The sequence below is a fragment of the Myripristis murdjan genome, chromosome 3, assembly GCF_902150065.1.
Source record: "Myripristis murdjan chromosome 3, fMyrMur1.1, whole genome shotgun sequence".
Lineage (NCBI taxonomy): Eukaryota > Metazoa > Chordata > Actinopteri > Holocentriformes > Holocentridae > Myripristis > Myripristis murdjan.
Window position 1 is genome coordinate 16,647,572 of NC_043982.1, and position 18,760 is coordinate 16,666,331.

Sequence of the window (18,760 nt, forward strand, 5' to 3'; positions counted from 1 at the left end):
GGCTTCAGAGTCTCAGAGTACACAATTAGAGAAAAGGCAAGATTTTAATTGCTTTTACATTTTAGGAAAAAAATCACAAATATTTACATTTAAAAATACTTCATTTTGCTTCTCTACAGAGTTGTAAATGTTTCACTCACTGGTACGTGCAGTGGGAAATGGTACAGACGTTGCCCCCTAGTGGGCTCTGGACACATTACAGCAGAACAGAGGAGTACAGAGGGCACTGACATGATACAGAACAAATATATTTTTTGGTCAAAAGCAAGAATACATTAAGATCTTACATGTACACTGGAAAAGAAATATAACAGGCTAGGACAGGATACATAGAATGAGCACAATTTGATATATGTGTGTGTGTGTGTGTTTTGTTGCAAAAATGTATTTCAAATGGTAGTTGACGAGACAGCTACGGTGTCATTGTATTCTCTTCTTAACATTCATTCCCCCAGAGGTCAAGTTTCAGTTCTTTAAGTAATAAATGCCATAATTTAGTATGAGTTGGTTACATAAAAAATACTTGTTTGCTTTCTCTCAATAAAACTCTACCCCATAATATTGGCGTGCAAAGATAGTCAGCTCTTCAGTTTGGTTGCTGCAATTAATAATTAGGCTGTTTTGTCGATAGTATAAATATTATTGCATTCCTCCTTTCAATACATTTGTAGAATGACAGAGAATAATCATGTTCCTCTAAGTAGTTCATTTTGAATACATAAAGAGTATATGCTTTGCCTTTTTGGGCCAAATTGGATCCAGTGCCAGACCATGCTATGGGACATAAGTGTGTATAGTCAGGTTGCTCTTAGAGATCTTCAGGTCGGATTCAGTCGTGTGTGAACGGCCGGAGGTCGGTCAAAATGTGGGTGGTGGTTACAGGCTGCTGTAGATCCTCTTAATGGTGTCACCTTCGTCCTTGGCGATGATGCCCTTCTCGATGTACGAGTCAACTTGCTGGTCCATGAAGTCCTTCAGTTTGGACAGGTCGTAATCTAAAGGAGCAGAGACAATAATTGGATGGGTTTTAGCCCAACAACGATGGTCTACAGTGACAGCTGCGCAAGAACAGATCACATGTCAGCATCTTAAACCACTGGTTTTTAAATATGAGACACCCAAACAATTTATAATCTGGTAAAGAGGTCAGTATCAATAGGGATTAGGGTCAGAGTAAGAATGGTTGTGCTGAAGTAAACTCAACATGCAGAACAGTGCATGATCTATAGTTGACACCAACATGACCTGCTTACCCACAGATTATTGCCAAGTTATTTGTCTACAGTGAAAGTGATGGATGTACACACGACTTACTTTTTAAAACACTACCAGAGGATTCACAAAATCTAGTCTTCTCAAGTGCATTTAAAAAAAAAAAAAAAACTTTAATCTAAAAAAACTAAACAAACGTGTTATGTTTTTTCCTTTTTTTAAAAAAAAGGTGCCAATAAATGGTATTTTGAAAATAAAGTTCTTAGTTTGTCCATTTTTTCCTTTAACCTTAAGAAAGCCCTTCAAATGTGTTAAGATGTCTCCAGTGAAAAGCTAAGCCTCCAAATTAATACATTTTTCCCCACACTGGACGTTAAGATAGACATTTTTTGTAAAGCTTTATTTGATGTAGGCCCAAATAACTCAAGGTCTCATGGCTTTCACTAACTAAATATTGAGGAACTGCATTTAAGAGCCTTCAGAACATCCTGAGGTTTCTCCTTATGTAATTTCTTAACATCTATGTTAAGAATACATTTGTAACTCAATCACCAGATCCCCCAACACAAAAACAGCTTGATTAAAATTCACTTTTATGTAGCTCTCATTCATGTTTATTGTTTACAAGTACTGCGTTGCATTGGTTTGACCCTCCTTCTGGTCTGGTCATTGTCCTTTAAAACAGAGCCATGAGGCTGCAGATGGATGAGCTCATATTTAGTGATGAGCACAACTTCATCTACTGCATTTATCCATCACAATAACAAATGAGTTTCTGAGCGCAGGGACGCAGCAGCTGCTCTTCTCCCTGCTAGGATCGAGTCTGGAGGAGAGGAGGGAGCAGACGTATGGAGGACAGCCAGGACGTCACACTACAACCGCCTGGCTCCACACCAGAGACTAAACGTCTTAAACTCTCTGCATTGCTTCAAGACTGCAGTGTTGTTAAAAAAAAAAAGACTTACATATGACAAAGATAAAGTGTGTAGCACAATAACAGAATGTGATTAGATTCAGCGCTACTTTTCAGCCTTGACTGTGGGGAACCAAGAGCCAAGACCATGATGTTGCCTCTACTGTAAGTCCATCTGCTCCTCTGGCTAATCTGCATGTGTGTGGGTGTAAACGTGTACACACACACACACACACACACACACACACACACACACACACACATACACACACTCAGACATACACACACCTAGACTCCACTGAGATTGTCCTAATGGAGGGCTCTGGTAGAGTAAACACAATAAATGGCCTGTCGCCTGCTCTGTTTCTATGACACTGTTATTGGGTGGAAAAGGCTTTTGTTATCTTCCAGCTGTGCTTTTTCCGGAGAGAGGGAGAGAGAGAGAGAGAGAGAGAGAGAGAGAGAGAGAGAGAGAGAGAGAGAGAGAGAGAGAGAGAGAAATGTAGAGAGAGCAATTTAACATGCTACAAGGTGTGGTAGAACAGCCTGCACTCACTGTGTATCACATATAAGCCACAGTTACCGAGAGACCCGCTCTGGGAAAATGGAGTGACCTGGAGGCCCACTAACTCTGAGTGTGTGTGTGTGTGTGTGTGTGTGTGTTCAGTCTGAGCTGTCTGTTTGACACCATTATCTGTCTCCTCTGCCCAGATCACTGACAGTCAGGCGGGGAGGCCCGTTTTCCCAGACAACCACTCTGCACACTAGAATGCTAATGATGTGGCCTATATAGAGACAGGATGAAGAGGAGCACCGAACAATAGTGCACTCCTTCCCTCCTGCGCCGGCCCCTCTGCCGCCCCTCTGCTTTCCCGGCCAGCTCTGTGGGTGTGGAGACAGCAGTGCTCCTTCTTCACGCTGAGTGTCAGGCATTTTTGGGGAGGCATTCGCAGGAAATCTAGGTCAAACTTTCATAGTTGCGAGTGATTCCTGTCTCTATCGATCTGCAGAGATTATCAGCCCAATGGACACTGACAGCAATTTTCAATCTCACTGGGCTACATCTTTTTTTTTTTTTTTTTTTTTTTTTTCCCCGAGACACCCTACTGTGCTCGTCACAAGTGGACGGATGACCTGAACAGTGGGAACTCATTAACATTTCATACTCTTCCACTTAATTAAGCAGTGCTGAGTGTTGATTGTACACTTGGGACAAACAAACAGAAATTTTCTTCTCGCAGATAAGTGGATCGATGTATGAGAAGCTAACAGGGATTTCACAACTCTGCAGACTGGTGCAGTTTCTGGGTCACATGCTGCTTCTTTATGAATGCAAGCAGTTATAGTACAGGGAGGTTGGTAACACACACAAACACACGCGCGCACACACAGACAAACACATGCAATAAATATTGAGACATAAGCAGTGCATGAAGATGAGGATCCTTCTTTTTTATGGGCTTTGATAGTTGCTGTGATAGAAGTGCTAATGATGTACCTGGTAGGTACAATAGTTACAACTAATTCTCCTTTGCACACACACACACACACACACACACACACACACACACACACACTCATATGTGCACATGAAAACACACAGACACATCTGCATGCACAAACACAAGCACAGCCGAGGCCATGGACACGCAGGCAAACACACACACACACACCATAAACCCTGAAACTCAGGTAGGAGGGAAGACATGAATGGGGCTTTGTCTGTGAACAAGGCAGCCATATCTGAGTAATTAGGACAGACTCATCAAGACTATTCCCTATTCATGAGATCTGGGAGTGAAGCATCCATCCATGTTCTCCTCCCACACTCATTTTAATTGCAAATCAAGACCAACAAAAGAGGCTTTAATTCTGTGTTGCCTCAGACCAATCTACGACCCACTGCAGACTTTGACAGAGTTTGCATGTGAGAGTGTTTGCATACTCCGCCACCTCTGCAGTTGAAATTCAACACAAGCAGACTTGTTTTGGAGAGTTTTGGGTTTGACTGGTTACAGCAGAAATGCTCTTACATCCTCAGATGCGACAGCGGCTACTATCCAGACAGGCTCAGTGTGTTTGCTGCCTACGGGCTTTCTGCAGATAACAGCCAAAGACCGAGGTCTGGGTCATGTTTTCCATTCACTCATCTTTCCTTTAGCATTGATAGCTGTCTCACCGTCTTTGCCTTCTTCTTTGTTATGTTTCTTCAGCCACTCGATGTTCTTCCTGATGGCCTCCAAGTAAGTCTCTGACTTGCCGGGCTGATCTGGAGTTGGGAAGAGGAGCACATGAAAAAATGAGGGAGTTGACTCCTGTCAAGAGGGATTTCTTATTTGATATATTAGAGAGTATAAAGTAATGAGCTCGAAAAGTTTCCCTTGAGTCGTGCTGCAGTTCCTAAGCCTTCTAAATAAGCCTGGCTTCCATCAAAAAAGTATTATTATTGCAATCCTGGGATTATTCATTATTTACACTACTGCATTTTCCCAAAGCAAGATTTTTGTGGTACTTCTTTCATCTCATTACCAAGAGGGAATAAACTGACAGGCTGTGTTGTAGTTTTGTATTTAGATTAACAGTGAAACAAATTTGACTTAGCCATGGCTGTGGAAACACCCACTCCTATGGAAAAAGTATGCCTGTGGGGGCACACACTGTATCTATGTTTTTTGGGATTAATAATGTATGAGTTCAGTTTTTCCATACACAATATGTTATATATCAACCGTTAACACACAGATAGCAATTTTTATCTGACATGACTTAGGATTTACTTCATTTCCTGTGGAAATTAATATCTTGATGGTAATCCTGCTGTGTGTGTTTGCTGTTGTTTTTCAGTGTGCGTGTGTGAGTGTGTGTGTGTGTGTGTGTGTGTGTGCATATATGTGGATTAGGCTGGTGAGCGGGTGCAGTGCAGTGCACGGGACGCTTTGGCAGCTGAGTGTTATTGGACTGGCCTAGTTCAGGGAGGAGCCGGGACTTAACAGCAACTGTGCCGGGCTACACTGTCCTGTTTACTTCCTGTCAGCCCTGCTAAATCCAAACAAGAGGTCTCATAAGGTTTCCGCTTTTACATTTACACCTGCTCTGAAGACTAGTTACAGACATAAAATGAAGAAGATTTTTGGCCTCATTGAGCCAATGTAATGTGAATTTGGTATTTTTGAGAGAACTTCATTTATTTTAGTCATTTTGACACAAAACAAAACAATGGAAACAATAACAAAAGTACTGAAATATAAAAATAAGAATAAAAAACAGGTAACAAGGCACAGAGTTGATTAACTGTCTAAGAGCTGAGATTGTAGCTGCATGGGTTTCATCAAATGATCAAATCCATTATCACAAAACTAAGCATGTTTCCTCTGTGATGGAAAGCCCAGATTTGAGTTTTCACTAGTCATCAGGAGAGAAGGCTGGCCCTACAGGTGAGAGTGCGTTGGGGACTGACTGGTCTCAGTGGGCGGCTGCTCCTCCTTGGTCGAGTCTTTCAGGTTCTCATACTCCTTCTGCATCTTGGCTGCCTCGGCCTTGGTGTTGTCATCCTCATCTGAGTTTTTCCCTGGAGTAAGAACACAACAAAAATCGTCATAAAATGTGTATATTTCAACAAGTCAAATACAGGTTTATGGTTCTGATGGACAGAAATTCAGTTCTTGTGTGATATTTGCCTGATTTTTTTTATTTTTTATTATTAATTACCATTGGGTCCCGTGAAGTCTGGAGGGCTGAGAGACTTGCCCAGCTTGTTCTTGGTCTGCATGGCTATCATGGCATCCAGGTTCTCTGTTGGCAGAGAAACGGGCAAAGCATTCACTTTAAGATTGGATCGTTATGTTATGTTGTCACTGAATTCAGCAGATGATCTTGATCGTTGGAAAGTCGCCTGCTGTTTCCGCATGACTCAGAGGGTGATTATTACTGGCAGAGACTTTCATCTAATGAATGAACATGTGTGGGCGTGCAGGATGATAACGATATATCTGGGGAGCTTTGTTTCTCCACTCTACTCCACTCTCATTCAGTATGCTGATCTCTTTTCTCCTATTGTCTAGCCACCTGCACATCTCTTTCCCTTGCTCTTTTCCCTGTCCATTCAGTCTCCCCCCCTCCCACCTGTAGCATGGAAACCCACTACCTCACCCTCTCTCTCTCTGCCTGAGCACCCCCCTCCCAGCTCCCCCTTGTCCCCCTCCATCATCTCTCTCCCTTGCATGGCTCAACCTTTCTCCCTCTCAGCTTGTGTCCAGGGTCTCCCTGAGGCAGATTAGCTTTGACTGACAGCTGTGTGTATGACAGTGGTGTGCCTCGGTGACTCATCCGTGCAGGGGTGGGGGGTGAGGGGGCAATAACATGTTGCTAGGCGACATTGCAGTTCCATCCTATTATCTCCATGCAACCTATACATGAAGTCGAACAGTTGCCTAGGAAACATCCATGTAGCGTAATGGTATATGCGTACGCCTTTTGTCTGTTTTTGTTTGACTGTCAGCTGTGTTTTACGCTGTGGGTACAAAGGCCCGAGAGCTTGTAGGGGTCATCTGAAGGAGTATTGATTAGTCCTGCCACAGTCTGCGTCAATCAAGCTCTCTTTTCAATGCTTTATCACAGGTCACACACTGTACACTGCAAAAAAGCTCCGTCTTAAGCTGTTTAAACATGAGAAAAAAAACCTGCCAGTGGGCTGAGATGATCTAATATTTTCCAATGCAATCAACTTGTTTCCATTTTTTTTTCTTGATACCAGTGGGCCTTGTTTCAGCATATTTGTACTTGTTCCCAGAAACAAGTGAAACTGCACAAGTGGGATTATCTCATCATACTGGCATATTCTTTCTACTTGATGTAAGAAAAACAAGATTTTAAGACTGAGTATGAATGTAATTGACTTACAAACATTTTTTCTGCAGTGTACAATGCTATTCACTTAGGCTACATCTTTTATATTTTCCCTGTTTTGAGAACAGGTGTGCCTGGTTGACTATAAAACACAACAAAATCTGATCTTTACAAGCAAAGGGATGAGGTTTTTATGTTGTTGTTTTTTTTGCTGTCTGGGATTGAATGTCATTTGAACAGGGACAGAGAGGTTGGATCTGGGGGTTCCTCAGGCTCAGACAGAGACGGCTGTCCCTACAGGTGGCTGACCTTTTCACTGGCTGCTTATGTGCTGACCAGTCATAAAACCAGGCTGGTTGTAGGGTGTCTGTGACACTAATCTGTCTAAACAGGCTTCACACTCCGCTGCACCGGCTGATAAAGAACATTGGCTGAGCTGCACGTGCATGCACAAAGACCCATATTAGGCACAGAGACAGAGAACACACAACCAAACAGCACAACTGAGGGACAGTGAAAAATTTTTAAATTCAAACTTCTGTCCACGGGTAAATCTCTCTCTCTCTCTCTCTCTCTCTCTCTCTCTCTCTCGTTCTCTCTCTCTCTCACTTACACACACACACACACACACACACACACACACACATTTTGTTGTACATTTGGGGACAATTTAGGCTGTATCTCTAAAAATCTGAAATTATATCCTATATCCCATATACATTTATCCTATAAAATCATTCATTATGGAATACTATATGGAATTTGTATGGATCTTAATCTCAGAAAGCTCCACTTGATGAAACTCCTAAACTGTGATTTCTGCACTGTAAGTCCAGTGGGCTTTTTGTGCACATTTTTTGGTGTTGTCCTGCACTTTTATCTTTTTGGAATCAAATCTGACACACCACATTGCTCCTAAATGATGTTTGAAACGAGCACACCAACAGAGGCTCATCCGTTATGCTAATTTGACAGCAGCAAAGAAGATATGACTTCTTCACTCATGACTCACACTCTCTTGCTCTCTCTCTCTCTTTCATAATGCACCCAGGGGTTACAAACACTGCTGAATATAACAGGGATGGCAGTGGGTGGATTACTGTACATGCAGCCAGACAGCAAAGCATCAATGCTTGGACCTCTGTGTTGGTGCATTTGAGAAACATTTTGGATTTGAAACCTGTTTTTATGCAATCCATAATCCCATGGTCTGTTTATTCACCATTACAGTGCATTGTTGTATATCCCTGTTTGTGTGTGTATACAGTGTGTAGGCTGCGGTGATGTTATTTATAAAATCATATGTAACCAAAGTTAATACAAAACATTTGAAGACTGTAGGGGACAGAGGCAGAGTGGGGGTGGAGATGAAACAGGATTTTTTCTTCTTTTTTGTGAGTTGGGAGGGGGTCATAGTGATGTCATTGAATGAAATGCATTGTAACCTTGCCAAATATGAAAATAGTAAAAATATTTCAATAAAAATAACTAAATCAATAAATAAACCTGTGCTGGTATGCTTATTCTTACCCAGATAGGAGACTCCCTCCTCCGGTGTGATGGTGCCATATTTCACCATCATCTTCACAAAGTCAATCAGTGTCTTCATGATGGTGATCAGCGTCTCTCTCTCCTGGGTGTCTTGATCTACAATAGTAAATCAAATGGTAAACCTCGAACAGAGTCAATCAAAATCAATAGACAGGATCAATATTTAGTACTGATAATGTGTTGATGGCGTTAATTACAGGCAACATTACTGATTCATTGTTTGTGCATGTGTGTGCATATATAAGCGTGTTTGTGTGTGCGGGGGCAATTCTTTCATCAGCAGCTTATACAAAGAGGTAATTGGGCAACAAAGGCAGACGGGACAAAGCTGTGACCCATGACTCATCATTCACGACAACATTTCAATGACAACAACCTCCCTGGCCAGCCTGCGGATCCAGGTGAGCCCACAGAGGGAGGACATGCTCATCGAAAGACAGTAATTGAAATGTCCACCATGGCTCTTACCAGGTTCGCAAACTGTGGTGTGTGTTTGTCTGTGTGTGTGTTTGTGTGTGTGTGTGTGTGTGTGTGTGTGTGTGTGTGTGTGTGTGTAGTTACCTGAATCGAGACTCCTGAGCAGACGGTAGAAGTTGGGGAAATACTGCAGGTCCTGGAGGCCGTCCTCAGGGCTCACCTCGTTGCCGTCCTCAGCATCTGCGTCCCAGCTGTTGTCAACTGTGTCGTCCCCTTCTCCTTCCACATCCCTGTCCACATCATCATCAATCTGATCCTCCTCTTCCTCCTCCTCATCATCGTTGTATCGGTACCTGGGCGCCTCCTGGAAAACATTGACATTTTTGAGGTTTTTGCCACAGGCATTCATCCTCATCATCATTACCATCGTCTCTCCTAGGTCTTACCACATTGGCATCTGGGCTCAGGTCATCCTGCTCTCCCCTGGTCGCTGCGTATTCCCCATCGAGGTCCTCGATCTCATTGTTCTTGGCGTTCTTAGTAATGAGATCCTGCAGAGCCTCAGCCACCTGGTACTCCAGAGTATCTGCCTGAGTGTCTGTGATCTACAGAAAAGGAGACAGAGCAATTTAATGTGCCATAAGATGTGGGAGAGCAGGATGTACTGACTCTAAATCCAACATGGACAGACACAGCCTGGGGAAATGAAACAATTTTTGGAGCTTTGAAACAACTTACTGAGTGGCAAAAAAGATATTTCAACACTAAAATGCTTTCCCCCTTATGGGATCAGTGCATAATTCACACATCTGCTCCTCTGCCACTGAAGAAAATGAAACAGGTGGGGGGCATGATATGAGCTCCTGTTGTGTAAATGCCATTTGGTGCCATCTTGAAATAAGGACCAGAGGCACAACCCACCAGCCCCAGTTTGAGTAGCTTGGAGACGATCCTGTCAAACACTCCTCTGTCGTCCTCCTCGTAGATCTTGTTGGCAATCTTCTGGACAATGTCCTCTGCTGTCAGTGGAGTGCCGTCCACCTGACGGAAGCTCTCGGCATCATCTGGGGGTGGGGGGTGGGGTTTATAAAACACTCTGATTAGATTAACACTTGTGATGAGAGAGAGTCTACTTTGAGTCTGTTATGACTTCTGTTTTGAGTTGACTTGGCTCGAACTCTCTCTCTGTCTCTGTCACATTGTTGTTTTGTATTTTCCCATTGGTTGTGTGAAATGCAGCTCCTCTCCCAGTGTGTGGAGCACAGATCTGTCAGTTACTAATGATTTCTCCTCTCCTCTCCTTCCCTACTTATGCATTCCTCACCACAAAACTATTTACCAGCTCCACATTTCCACAGTGGAGAAAGAATCGGCAGTTGTTGCAGCTTGACTTACATAACAATCTCTAAAAACAGCTGCTTTCTGAGCTCAGGCACATCAGAAATACCAGAATAGGTTGTCCTTTAACATCAGTGATGTACCTTTGAATACGAGGCGCATTTGTGTCTTGCTGTCTCACAAATGAACCGTGCAGCCAAATTTAGACTAGTGTAAAGTGATGAGCTCTTTGTCATCGCCAAGCCAACAGCATGAATAGCTGAACTGTAGCACTCAGCGCTTTGCATCTGAGTCACTTAAACTCAGAGACTCTGCATTATGCTGATGATTGGTCCAGATATCAAATTGCATGCATGCACAGTGTAATGTGCACTGTTTCACTGTGGGGTACGATGAAATCCAGCTGGATAAAACCGACATTTTAAATTTCTCACAAATATGAATTCAGAGGTGGTATTTGGCCCATATACGAAGACTGGAGATTGGCGCTATGTTTTCATGTGGTTGATGGAAATAATGTTGACCAAATTCCTATGATAAGCAGAGATCAGTGATGAGTGGGCTTTGATGAAGAGCTGGATAGTAAACAGCGGACTAATCATAAATCTCTATCAGTTTATTTGTCAGAGATTTTTCAACTGCAGCCCCGGCATTATTCCATATAAAATAGCATGGGGAACATCTGAGCTTACGTTTACAGGCCTGTGTGAAGTGATGAAGGAAGAAGCATTACTGATAGTAGCTTAACATTAACTTCCATAACCACAAAGTCTCAGCAGGCAGCAGGAGACAAGATAATCCACTCTCTCTCTGTCTCTCTCTTTCTCTTTCTCTTTCTATTTCTAACTCTTTCTCTTTCTATTTCTCTTTTTTCTCTCTCTATTTCTCTTCTATTTCTTTTGATTTTCTCTTTCTCCCTTTCTCTCTCTATCTGTCTTTCTATCTCTCATGTTCTCTGCCTCACTTCTCTCTATGCCTCTCCCTTCCAACAAAATGTCTGCCTGTTGGCCTGCCAGTGCCAGAGGCTTGAGCTCTGATCTTGGTGACGGCTCAGAGATCACGACAGCCTCACCTTGGTGTCAGTGCTCAGCAGTACAGCTGCTGCACCATAACAAACAACACCAGTACAGAGCCTGCTGAACACATGGTGACAGGTCTGTGTACCTTGGTACTTGCCATAGTCCATCCCGTTCTTGGTGGAGTCGTAGTCCTCAGCCAGACGGCGACTCTTGGTGGAGTCTGATTCGTCCGGAACGTACTGCTCCTCCTTCCGACTCGCCTTGCCTGGCATCTCATTGGTGTCCTTTGATTTCTGGCCTTCAGCCAGCGATTTTAGCACAGTGAAGTCATCATTGTCCTGCTCTGCCTCTGTGTCTTTAGGTGCAGAGGCAGCTGCGGTCTCTGAACATCAAAGAAGAAAATGGCCAAAAAGAAGTGATACACAAAGTGACCAACAAACCTTGACCTCACATCAACGTGTCTACACTTGTGAGATCTATAGATCTCTCTCAAATGCAGCCTATTTTGCTGTTAGTGCTGCAACCTGAGCCCACTATACTGACGGAAATAAAGTATTTCATTGATTGGTAATGATGCCCTCTTACCTGCTGACTGTACTGCAGCCTTCACACTGTCTGCCTCAGCAATCTGAATAAATGACACACATTAAACAAACAGTTTCCCCTTAGGATAATAATGCTTGTTGCTCAGTTACATAGCTTGTTTGACAAACGACCATCTGGCCGGATATTGGATGGGAAATATTAGCTATGGCACATGGAGGAAATGGGGAGTCGAGGGTGGGGGGCTTACCTGCTCTTGTAGTGGCCTTTCCTCTGTCAGCTGTCTATTGTACACAGTTTTATCTACAGCAGAAAAAACAGCATGAATTACCAAACTGGAAACTTAAAGACTGCTCTGTTTCCTAATCTCATAGAATGATGGAAATTGCACAGATTAGATAAGCGGTTTTCTGGACTGCACTAATATAACTATGGATCACGTTTTGACTTGTTCTGGTGCAGTTGTTTATTGACAGGACTTGTTATAATGATTTAATTCGAGTTTCAAATTTAATGTAATAGTTTATGCCCTCCCAACTCGCCACTCGACCCGCAGAGGCGCAGCTAATCGGATTACCAAACAAAAGATTAAACCGCGGCGAAAATAGACCACAAGCGGCCTTAACATGCGACCAGCCTCAGGGGCCGTCACAGCCCCGTGTGCTTCCCTGTCCAACGTCCTCTCATTTCTACCAGGCTGAGCTCCAGCCCAACTTTAATGGCTTTACTATTTTCCATCAGCCTCCTAAACAGATGAGGAGTCAAAAAAGCTCATGAAATACCTATAAAACATGTCACAAACCGACACCGTAATGGCGACACATAATATTTATGTAATGCCTTATAGTAGTTTACTGTCGTGCTTGATGTTATTAACACTGAATGTGCCACTGTTTACAATTCATACAAGGAGACGAGAGGTTATGTGGCCTTATCACATTGTTGTTGTTGTTGTCTTTCATCTCCAGTAGTAGACTATCTTTATAATATTATTGTAAAAATATGTAACAAGAATATTACTGTGTCTTATTCTTTCTGGGACTTGTTGGGATTGCATTATTGTATAGCTCCAGCTACATAACGCAACCTAAACCCTTCAATCAAATCAAATCAAATCAAATCAAATCAAATCAAATCAAATCAAAACAAATCAAATATATCCTATAGCGTTTTCTATTTCATTTTGTAAATCTCTTATAGATTCAGGAAGCAGTGAGGTTATGGTGACCTTACCGCACTTAATGACATTTCTGAGCTCAACTAACGATATTCATGTATAGTATGATCTATACTGTGATCTATAATATGCTTCTAGTGCGTCTATAATATTCTCGTTGGGACCTCTTAGTGTCTATGGAGCTCATTAGCGTATTGAGTTACTTGGCATTTTTTCCACCTCGTATGGGATCGATGCAAAGGTCCTGCAAAGGTGATATGTGCATCCTACCCCTCCAAAAATGTATTTTAGGACAACTGTAGCACTTGTTTTAGTGAGCTTACAAGAATCATTGACCCACTCACCATCCACTGAGGCTGCAGGTGTGGGGAAGGCAGAGATCTGGCACACAACACTCAGGGCTAGAAGCTGGAAGAGGACGAAAAGGCCAATGCAATTTGACGCCATCCTGAAATGAATAGTCTTCAAGTGTCCAGGAGGAGGTTTTTCTCCCGGCTCTCGTCCGTGTGTGGTCTGGTCTGGTGAGGTCCGGTCCCCCCCACAGAAAGTGCTGAATATCTGGACAGCTCCGCTCCTCTCCGACCGGCCGCTGGTGCTGAAACTGCCGCGGAGGCTGCGCCGTGTGTAACCCGCTCTGTGGGACACACCGGGTGGGGAGGGGCTGGCCAAATCTCCGCTCTGCTCTGGAGCTGTTAACGACCCGCGGTGCTGAAACCAGGTCAGCTCTCTATATTTATCACCAGATAAGCAGGGAGGTTCGCTGTCACTCTAAAGCCCCGTGTGAGCTACAGCATCACCTGCTGAGCAAATAATGGAGCCCGCTACAACAGGACCTGCCCCCTTCTCCTTGTACGGGGGAGGTGGGGGAGCAGAACACTGCAAAAAAGAACTACCCACTTCTGACTTTTAACATATGTTTTATTTCTCTTCATGGAAGTGAGAGAAATCTCCTAGTGCGCGACGCAAGTCCACTTTTCCCCGGTGCAAGTCTACTTTGGTTGTTGATGATGTTTTTAAAAGAAATTCCCTGATTAAAGTGGAACATTTTTGATACTGGAGGAGTGAATTTTCCCCCTGCCCTCTTTTCAGATACTGACACCTGTTTCCAGAAAATTCCCCACAAAAGTGAAACTGCAGACTGGAGACGAAAGTGGATTAGCTCACCTCATTGGCTTTGACTTTTAACTTTTAATTTCGATTTTAAAACCGAGGATACAAGACCAAACAACTGATTGAGATGAATATTTTTTGCAGTGAATGGGCAGTAAATCCGCCTATGTCGTGCGTCAGCCCCAACCTGCGTCATGGTTGTACATCTTCGATCGCACAGTCAATAGCCACCGCTATTAAACTGATGAAAACGGCAAACAATTAGACGCATTTTAGGGAAAGGCATGTTAGCCAAGTTTTATGACCGTTTTTATTAGCATGCTGAAATTTCCCCCTTGATGTACACCCCTCAGGAAAGATTTTGCAAGTTTCATTAGGCTCTGTTTACTTCACAGTTTCCCAAAGCGACCACATTTCAATGGGATTGCAACAAAGGAGAAAAAAAAATCACCGCACAATGGTTTGATTAGAGTTGTCCCATCTCCCCATTACAAATAAATAATCTTGATGCTGTATCAAGTCATCTTACAACAAAAGTCTTTTTAGATAGTGCTCTTCACTGTAAAATTCTCTCCAACAGAGGAATACTGATTTAATTGTGTCTATTGATTAAGCATGACCTGGTTTTTTAATTTGTCCACATGGGCTGGGGGGCGTCACACCAGGCTGGTGGGGTACAACAACCAGTTCATTAGTAGCCTTAAGCATATGATTTGGATGATTTGACATGTCATGGTTAATCCTCTTCTGTATGAAAGCCTTATGCATCGGATTACATTGCGTCCTGCTCAACGATTGGTTGACACTGTCTCTCAGTTCAAGAGTCACAGCACTTTGCCACAACACACTTGCTTAGTGCTGTCACAACCAGGAATCTGAAATGAACTCTAAAGTGACTGTTTTAGTGCTGCCAGGACGGCAGCTAATGTTTTCCACACACATGGTGTACTACTGGCATTTAGAAGTTTGATTTTCATTAACTTTCAGTGTGTCATTGGTTAGCTGGCTGTGTGTGGAGAGAGGTTTGTGTGTTTGTGTGTGTGGGAGAGAAAGAAAGGAAAGATACAGAGAGAGAGAGAGTGAGAGAGGGAGTAGAGAGAGAGAGATACAATACAATGCCATTCCATATCATGTTCAATGGAAAAAAAATTACAAAATGTTATGGTACAAAACAAAATGATATGATATCATACAGTGTGATGCAATACAATTTAATTTAACACCATACAATACAGGGGGGTGGGAACCACTGGGTAACTGGTGATATGATGCTGTCACAATATTTTGCCCATGATAACAATAGAAGCACGACACAGGCGATTCTACAGTATGTGATATGTTGTAAGATAGTTGGCTATAATACGTCACAAAGAAGAAAACATACCGTGGAAGTGTCAAAATAATTTTTCAGTAAGTAGGAATCAGCCGTGTTTTAATAGATAGATAGATAGATAGATAGATAGATATAAACTTTATTAATCCCCGCAGGGAAATTACAGTGCCATAGCAGCAGAAAAAACAGCCACACACAACACAATAGAGACAGTAAAACCACATTAAAAACAGACTAAGAAGTGCAGTAAGATAAATAAGTGAATAAATAGTAAAATAAATAAAATACAGTGAAGTAAAATAGTAAAATAGTAAAATACGATGAAGACCAGAGGCTGAGGCACTATAGGCGATCGATGGGGCAGTAACTAAATAAATATTTTCTGGTTAATATGCACAGCGACATGACAGGACAGGTCCAGTAAAGACAAGGAACAAATATGGCTCACCGGAACGCAAATGTGCATCTGTGCAAATTAAGTTGAAAAGTCAAATATCATTACTTGGCACAAATATATCAATAATGTCTCAAGAGGAAGTATCACAATATATTTGTATTTAGATACACTGGCCCGCTCCCACAATACAATACACAAAACAAGTAAACATGTCCACCAGAGGTGTATGAAATGGCATGGTACAAAACAATAACATTGCAATACAACACAAACAAGACAATGTGATGCAATACACCACCGTTTGCTGGAGAAAGTCTTAGTTTCAGACTGTATGGATCTGCACAGAAAACATACTACACCTCACACATGACATCAGCCCATCAGTGAGCAGCACATTCACCCTCAGACAGTCAGGTCAGACCTGTAATGCACATAAAGGAGAGGGACAGAGGAGGAAACAGTGTGCTGCATGTGCTGAGCCATGGGATGAACAGCCTTTACAGTCAGTCTGTATTCAGGGAGGAGCCAGGACAGGAAATAATGCCTCAGCAAGCGCAAGAGTGGGCGGCATCACAAACACCCACTGGGCACAGTCTTGTATAATGCACATCCTGCACAATAGTGAACAGCAGCATACAACAACATTCACTACCATAATCACTGCCAAGCCTATCTATTTAGTTTTAGAACATAATGTATAAAAGGTGGGGAGTCGCTTCTGTGCCAGTTTGTAGAACAGTACAATTTAATCTATGAAAATAATTATTGTCTTTTGTTGTCTATTTACTCCTAAAAGCTTTCCTTCACATTACACCAGAAATACAATACATCAGGCATCACAAGTTAGACTCTGGTCTAAGTCTGAAGGAAAACTTCTTATAGTGTAGTGGTTTGTTGTGGCTGCTGTATCTCAATATGTTGTCCAATCCTGAGCCTTGTTTCAATTGCTCAACCATCTCAGCCAATCACAGCGACTGTATAGCAGGAAGTGCTTTTATTCAGTGAGAGAGAGAGAGAGAGAGAGTGAGAGAGAGAGATAGAGAGAGAGAGAGAGAGAGAGAGAGAGAGAGAGAGAGAGAGAGAGAGAGAGAGAGAGAGAGAGGCCAATGAAGGAGCAAAAGAAAAAGCAAAAATGCCCAAAAAGTTTTAGATACATGAGTATCTGTTCTAAACAATCTCTTTGTTTTCATCCAGTAAAAGTGCTGTGTTTTTGTTGTGCCTAATGTTGCATCGGTGTTGCAGCAGGCACTTTATTTTTCTGGTTGATGTCTGACCAATGAACAGGATAAAGAGCTAGTCTTGTTCAGATGAGGACTGAAGTGAGCAGTGTTATATTTTCATTTCTACTTTTAAGGGAAACTCATTTTGGTACTTTTATTTATGAGTAAGCCTTCTTATTTCTTTTTTCTGTCTTTAACAATGTGTCTAATGTGAGAATGTCTTATTTTTTAAATTGTACTTCACTAGGTTTTATAGTTACATGCACACACCTGCACACCTGCAGACCCTCAATACTACACCCATACAGGCCTACAAATGACAAGGAAAGTTAGATGCGATGGCCTAGAGGTGTGACTCTTCAGATTCAGTTTGATTCCCAGTTCACTACTCGGTGAAGTTTAAGCAGGATCTCAATTCCAGTTTGTAAACCATGATTCAAGTCAACAGTTGTTCAGGTTTGTGTTTTTTTGGCTGAAATGTTCGATCCATTAAATAAATATGTGCAATAATGTAAGACTATACTTATAAATTGTGAAAAAATTAATTATGCATTTTTTATTCTAACCACAAATTAGGTCTTTTTAAAAAAAATAATTATGGATAATTTGAATCAAAACATTTCATACTCAAGCCAAAGTGAGAGTGATTCATTCAATTTTTTGCACACTAACACTCACACAAACACACACCGCTGCCATCACTATATTCTCCCTGAAGATACTCTTCTCTCAGGTTGGCATTTGCTGAGGTGCCGCTTCGCTGCCAACGTGAGGCAGCCAACACCATTTTGTACATCAACTGTAAAGAATAAACCTTGCAATTCATCCATCAGTAACTGAAATGACTCATGTTCATGTGTGTGTTTTGAACAGACAGGAGAGAGCAGTTGTGTGTTGTGGTGTGTGCAGTGCAGGATGGGATGTGTGCCTCCCTCTGCGGGACAATTGTACCGTACTTCCTGTCCTCGGCCTGCCTCAGCAGTCCCTGAGCAGGAGCGCTGCCAAACCCGCCGCCAAATGGTGCACCCAGTCTGGTGCAACTGTAACACCACACAGTCGACTGAGGAAATCATGCTATCAGTAATTAATACCGTGATCCACTCATCAAAGTGAGCAGTGAAGAGGATTTTGCAGACATGCAGTGGCACAGATTGTAGCCAGTGATTTCCCTGCAGTCATCTGATCATTTAACCAATATCTGATAATTAATCAATATTTTACCTCTCTGCATGCTTCACTGTGATCTGTCCTGACCTTGTCCCTGCACATGATCAGACTGCCATATGGAAACTGAGTCTACACTGACATCTAGTGTTCACTTGGTGTGAAGGCGCTCTCACTCTCACTCTTGTTCTGTTGCTTTAGGGCCAATAACTTGACAGAGCGCCAGCATGTAAATGAAAACAAAGTTTGTCCCTCCGAGGATAGGCGCGAGTGTCCTGTTTATGCAGCGGCTTCCACCTCCTGCGAGAAAGGACATTCACAGCGACTTGTTGACCTCAGCCCAGAAAAAAAAAAAAAAAAAAAAAAAAAAAACATTTGCTGTAAACAAGTGGTTTGGCTGGGGTTTCTACTTGTGTGGTTGGCTAGGATGGGACACATCTGTGTACTTTTACTTTTTTTTTGTAAATACTGCTCCATTTTGCCCTCTGTTTCTCAGGCTGACATTTTGATATTTTAGATAC

General features: G+C 42.4%; 1 protein-coding gene across 2 annotated transcripts; it reads right to left on the reverse strand.

The window, feature by feature from the left end:
* Positions 1-25: 25 nt before the first annotated feature.
* On the reverse strand, positions 26-13,802 carry scg3 (secretogranin III). 2 transcript variants are annotated; one of them, XM_030079115.1, is made up of 12 exons: positions 13,360-13,462; positions 12,089-12,141; positions 11,881-11,923; positions 11,441-11,677; positions 9,860-10,002; positions 9,385-9,543; positions 9,083-9,302; positions 8,501-8,617; positions 5,834-5,917; positions 5,583-5,693; positions 4,305-4,394; positions 26-995 (listed from the first exon to the last, which is right to left on the reverse strand). In XM_030079115.1, the coding sequence occupies exons 1-12, from the start codon at positions 13,460-13,462 to the stop codon at positions 877-879; spliced, it is 1,479 nt and encodes a 492-aa protein (XP_029934975.1). In that variant the 3' UTR covers positions 26-876. The 2 variants fall into 2 exon arrangements, with proteins under 2 accessions (XP_029934975.1, XP_029934985.1); XM_030079125.1 differs by having other exon boundaries at positions 877-995; positions 11,453-11,677; positions 13,360-13,802.
* Between the last annotated feature and the right edge of the window lie 4,958 nt (positions 13,803-18,760).

Coding starts and splice junctions, on each gene's coding strand:
- scg3 (XM_030079115.1), bottom strand. CDS start 13,462: ATGGCGTCAAATTGCATTGGCCTTTTCGTCCTCTTCCAGCTTCTAGCC. Junction 5,694..5,833: donor AGACTTCACGGGACCCAATG/GTAATTAATAAT, acceptor TTCTTACTCCAG/GGAAAAACTCAGATGAGGAT. Junction 4,395..5,582: donor GCAGCCGCCCACTGAGACCA/GTCAGTCCCCAA, acceptor TCCCAACTCCAG/ATCAGCCCGGCAAGTCAGAG.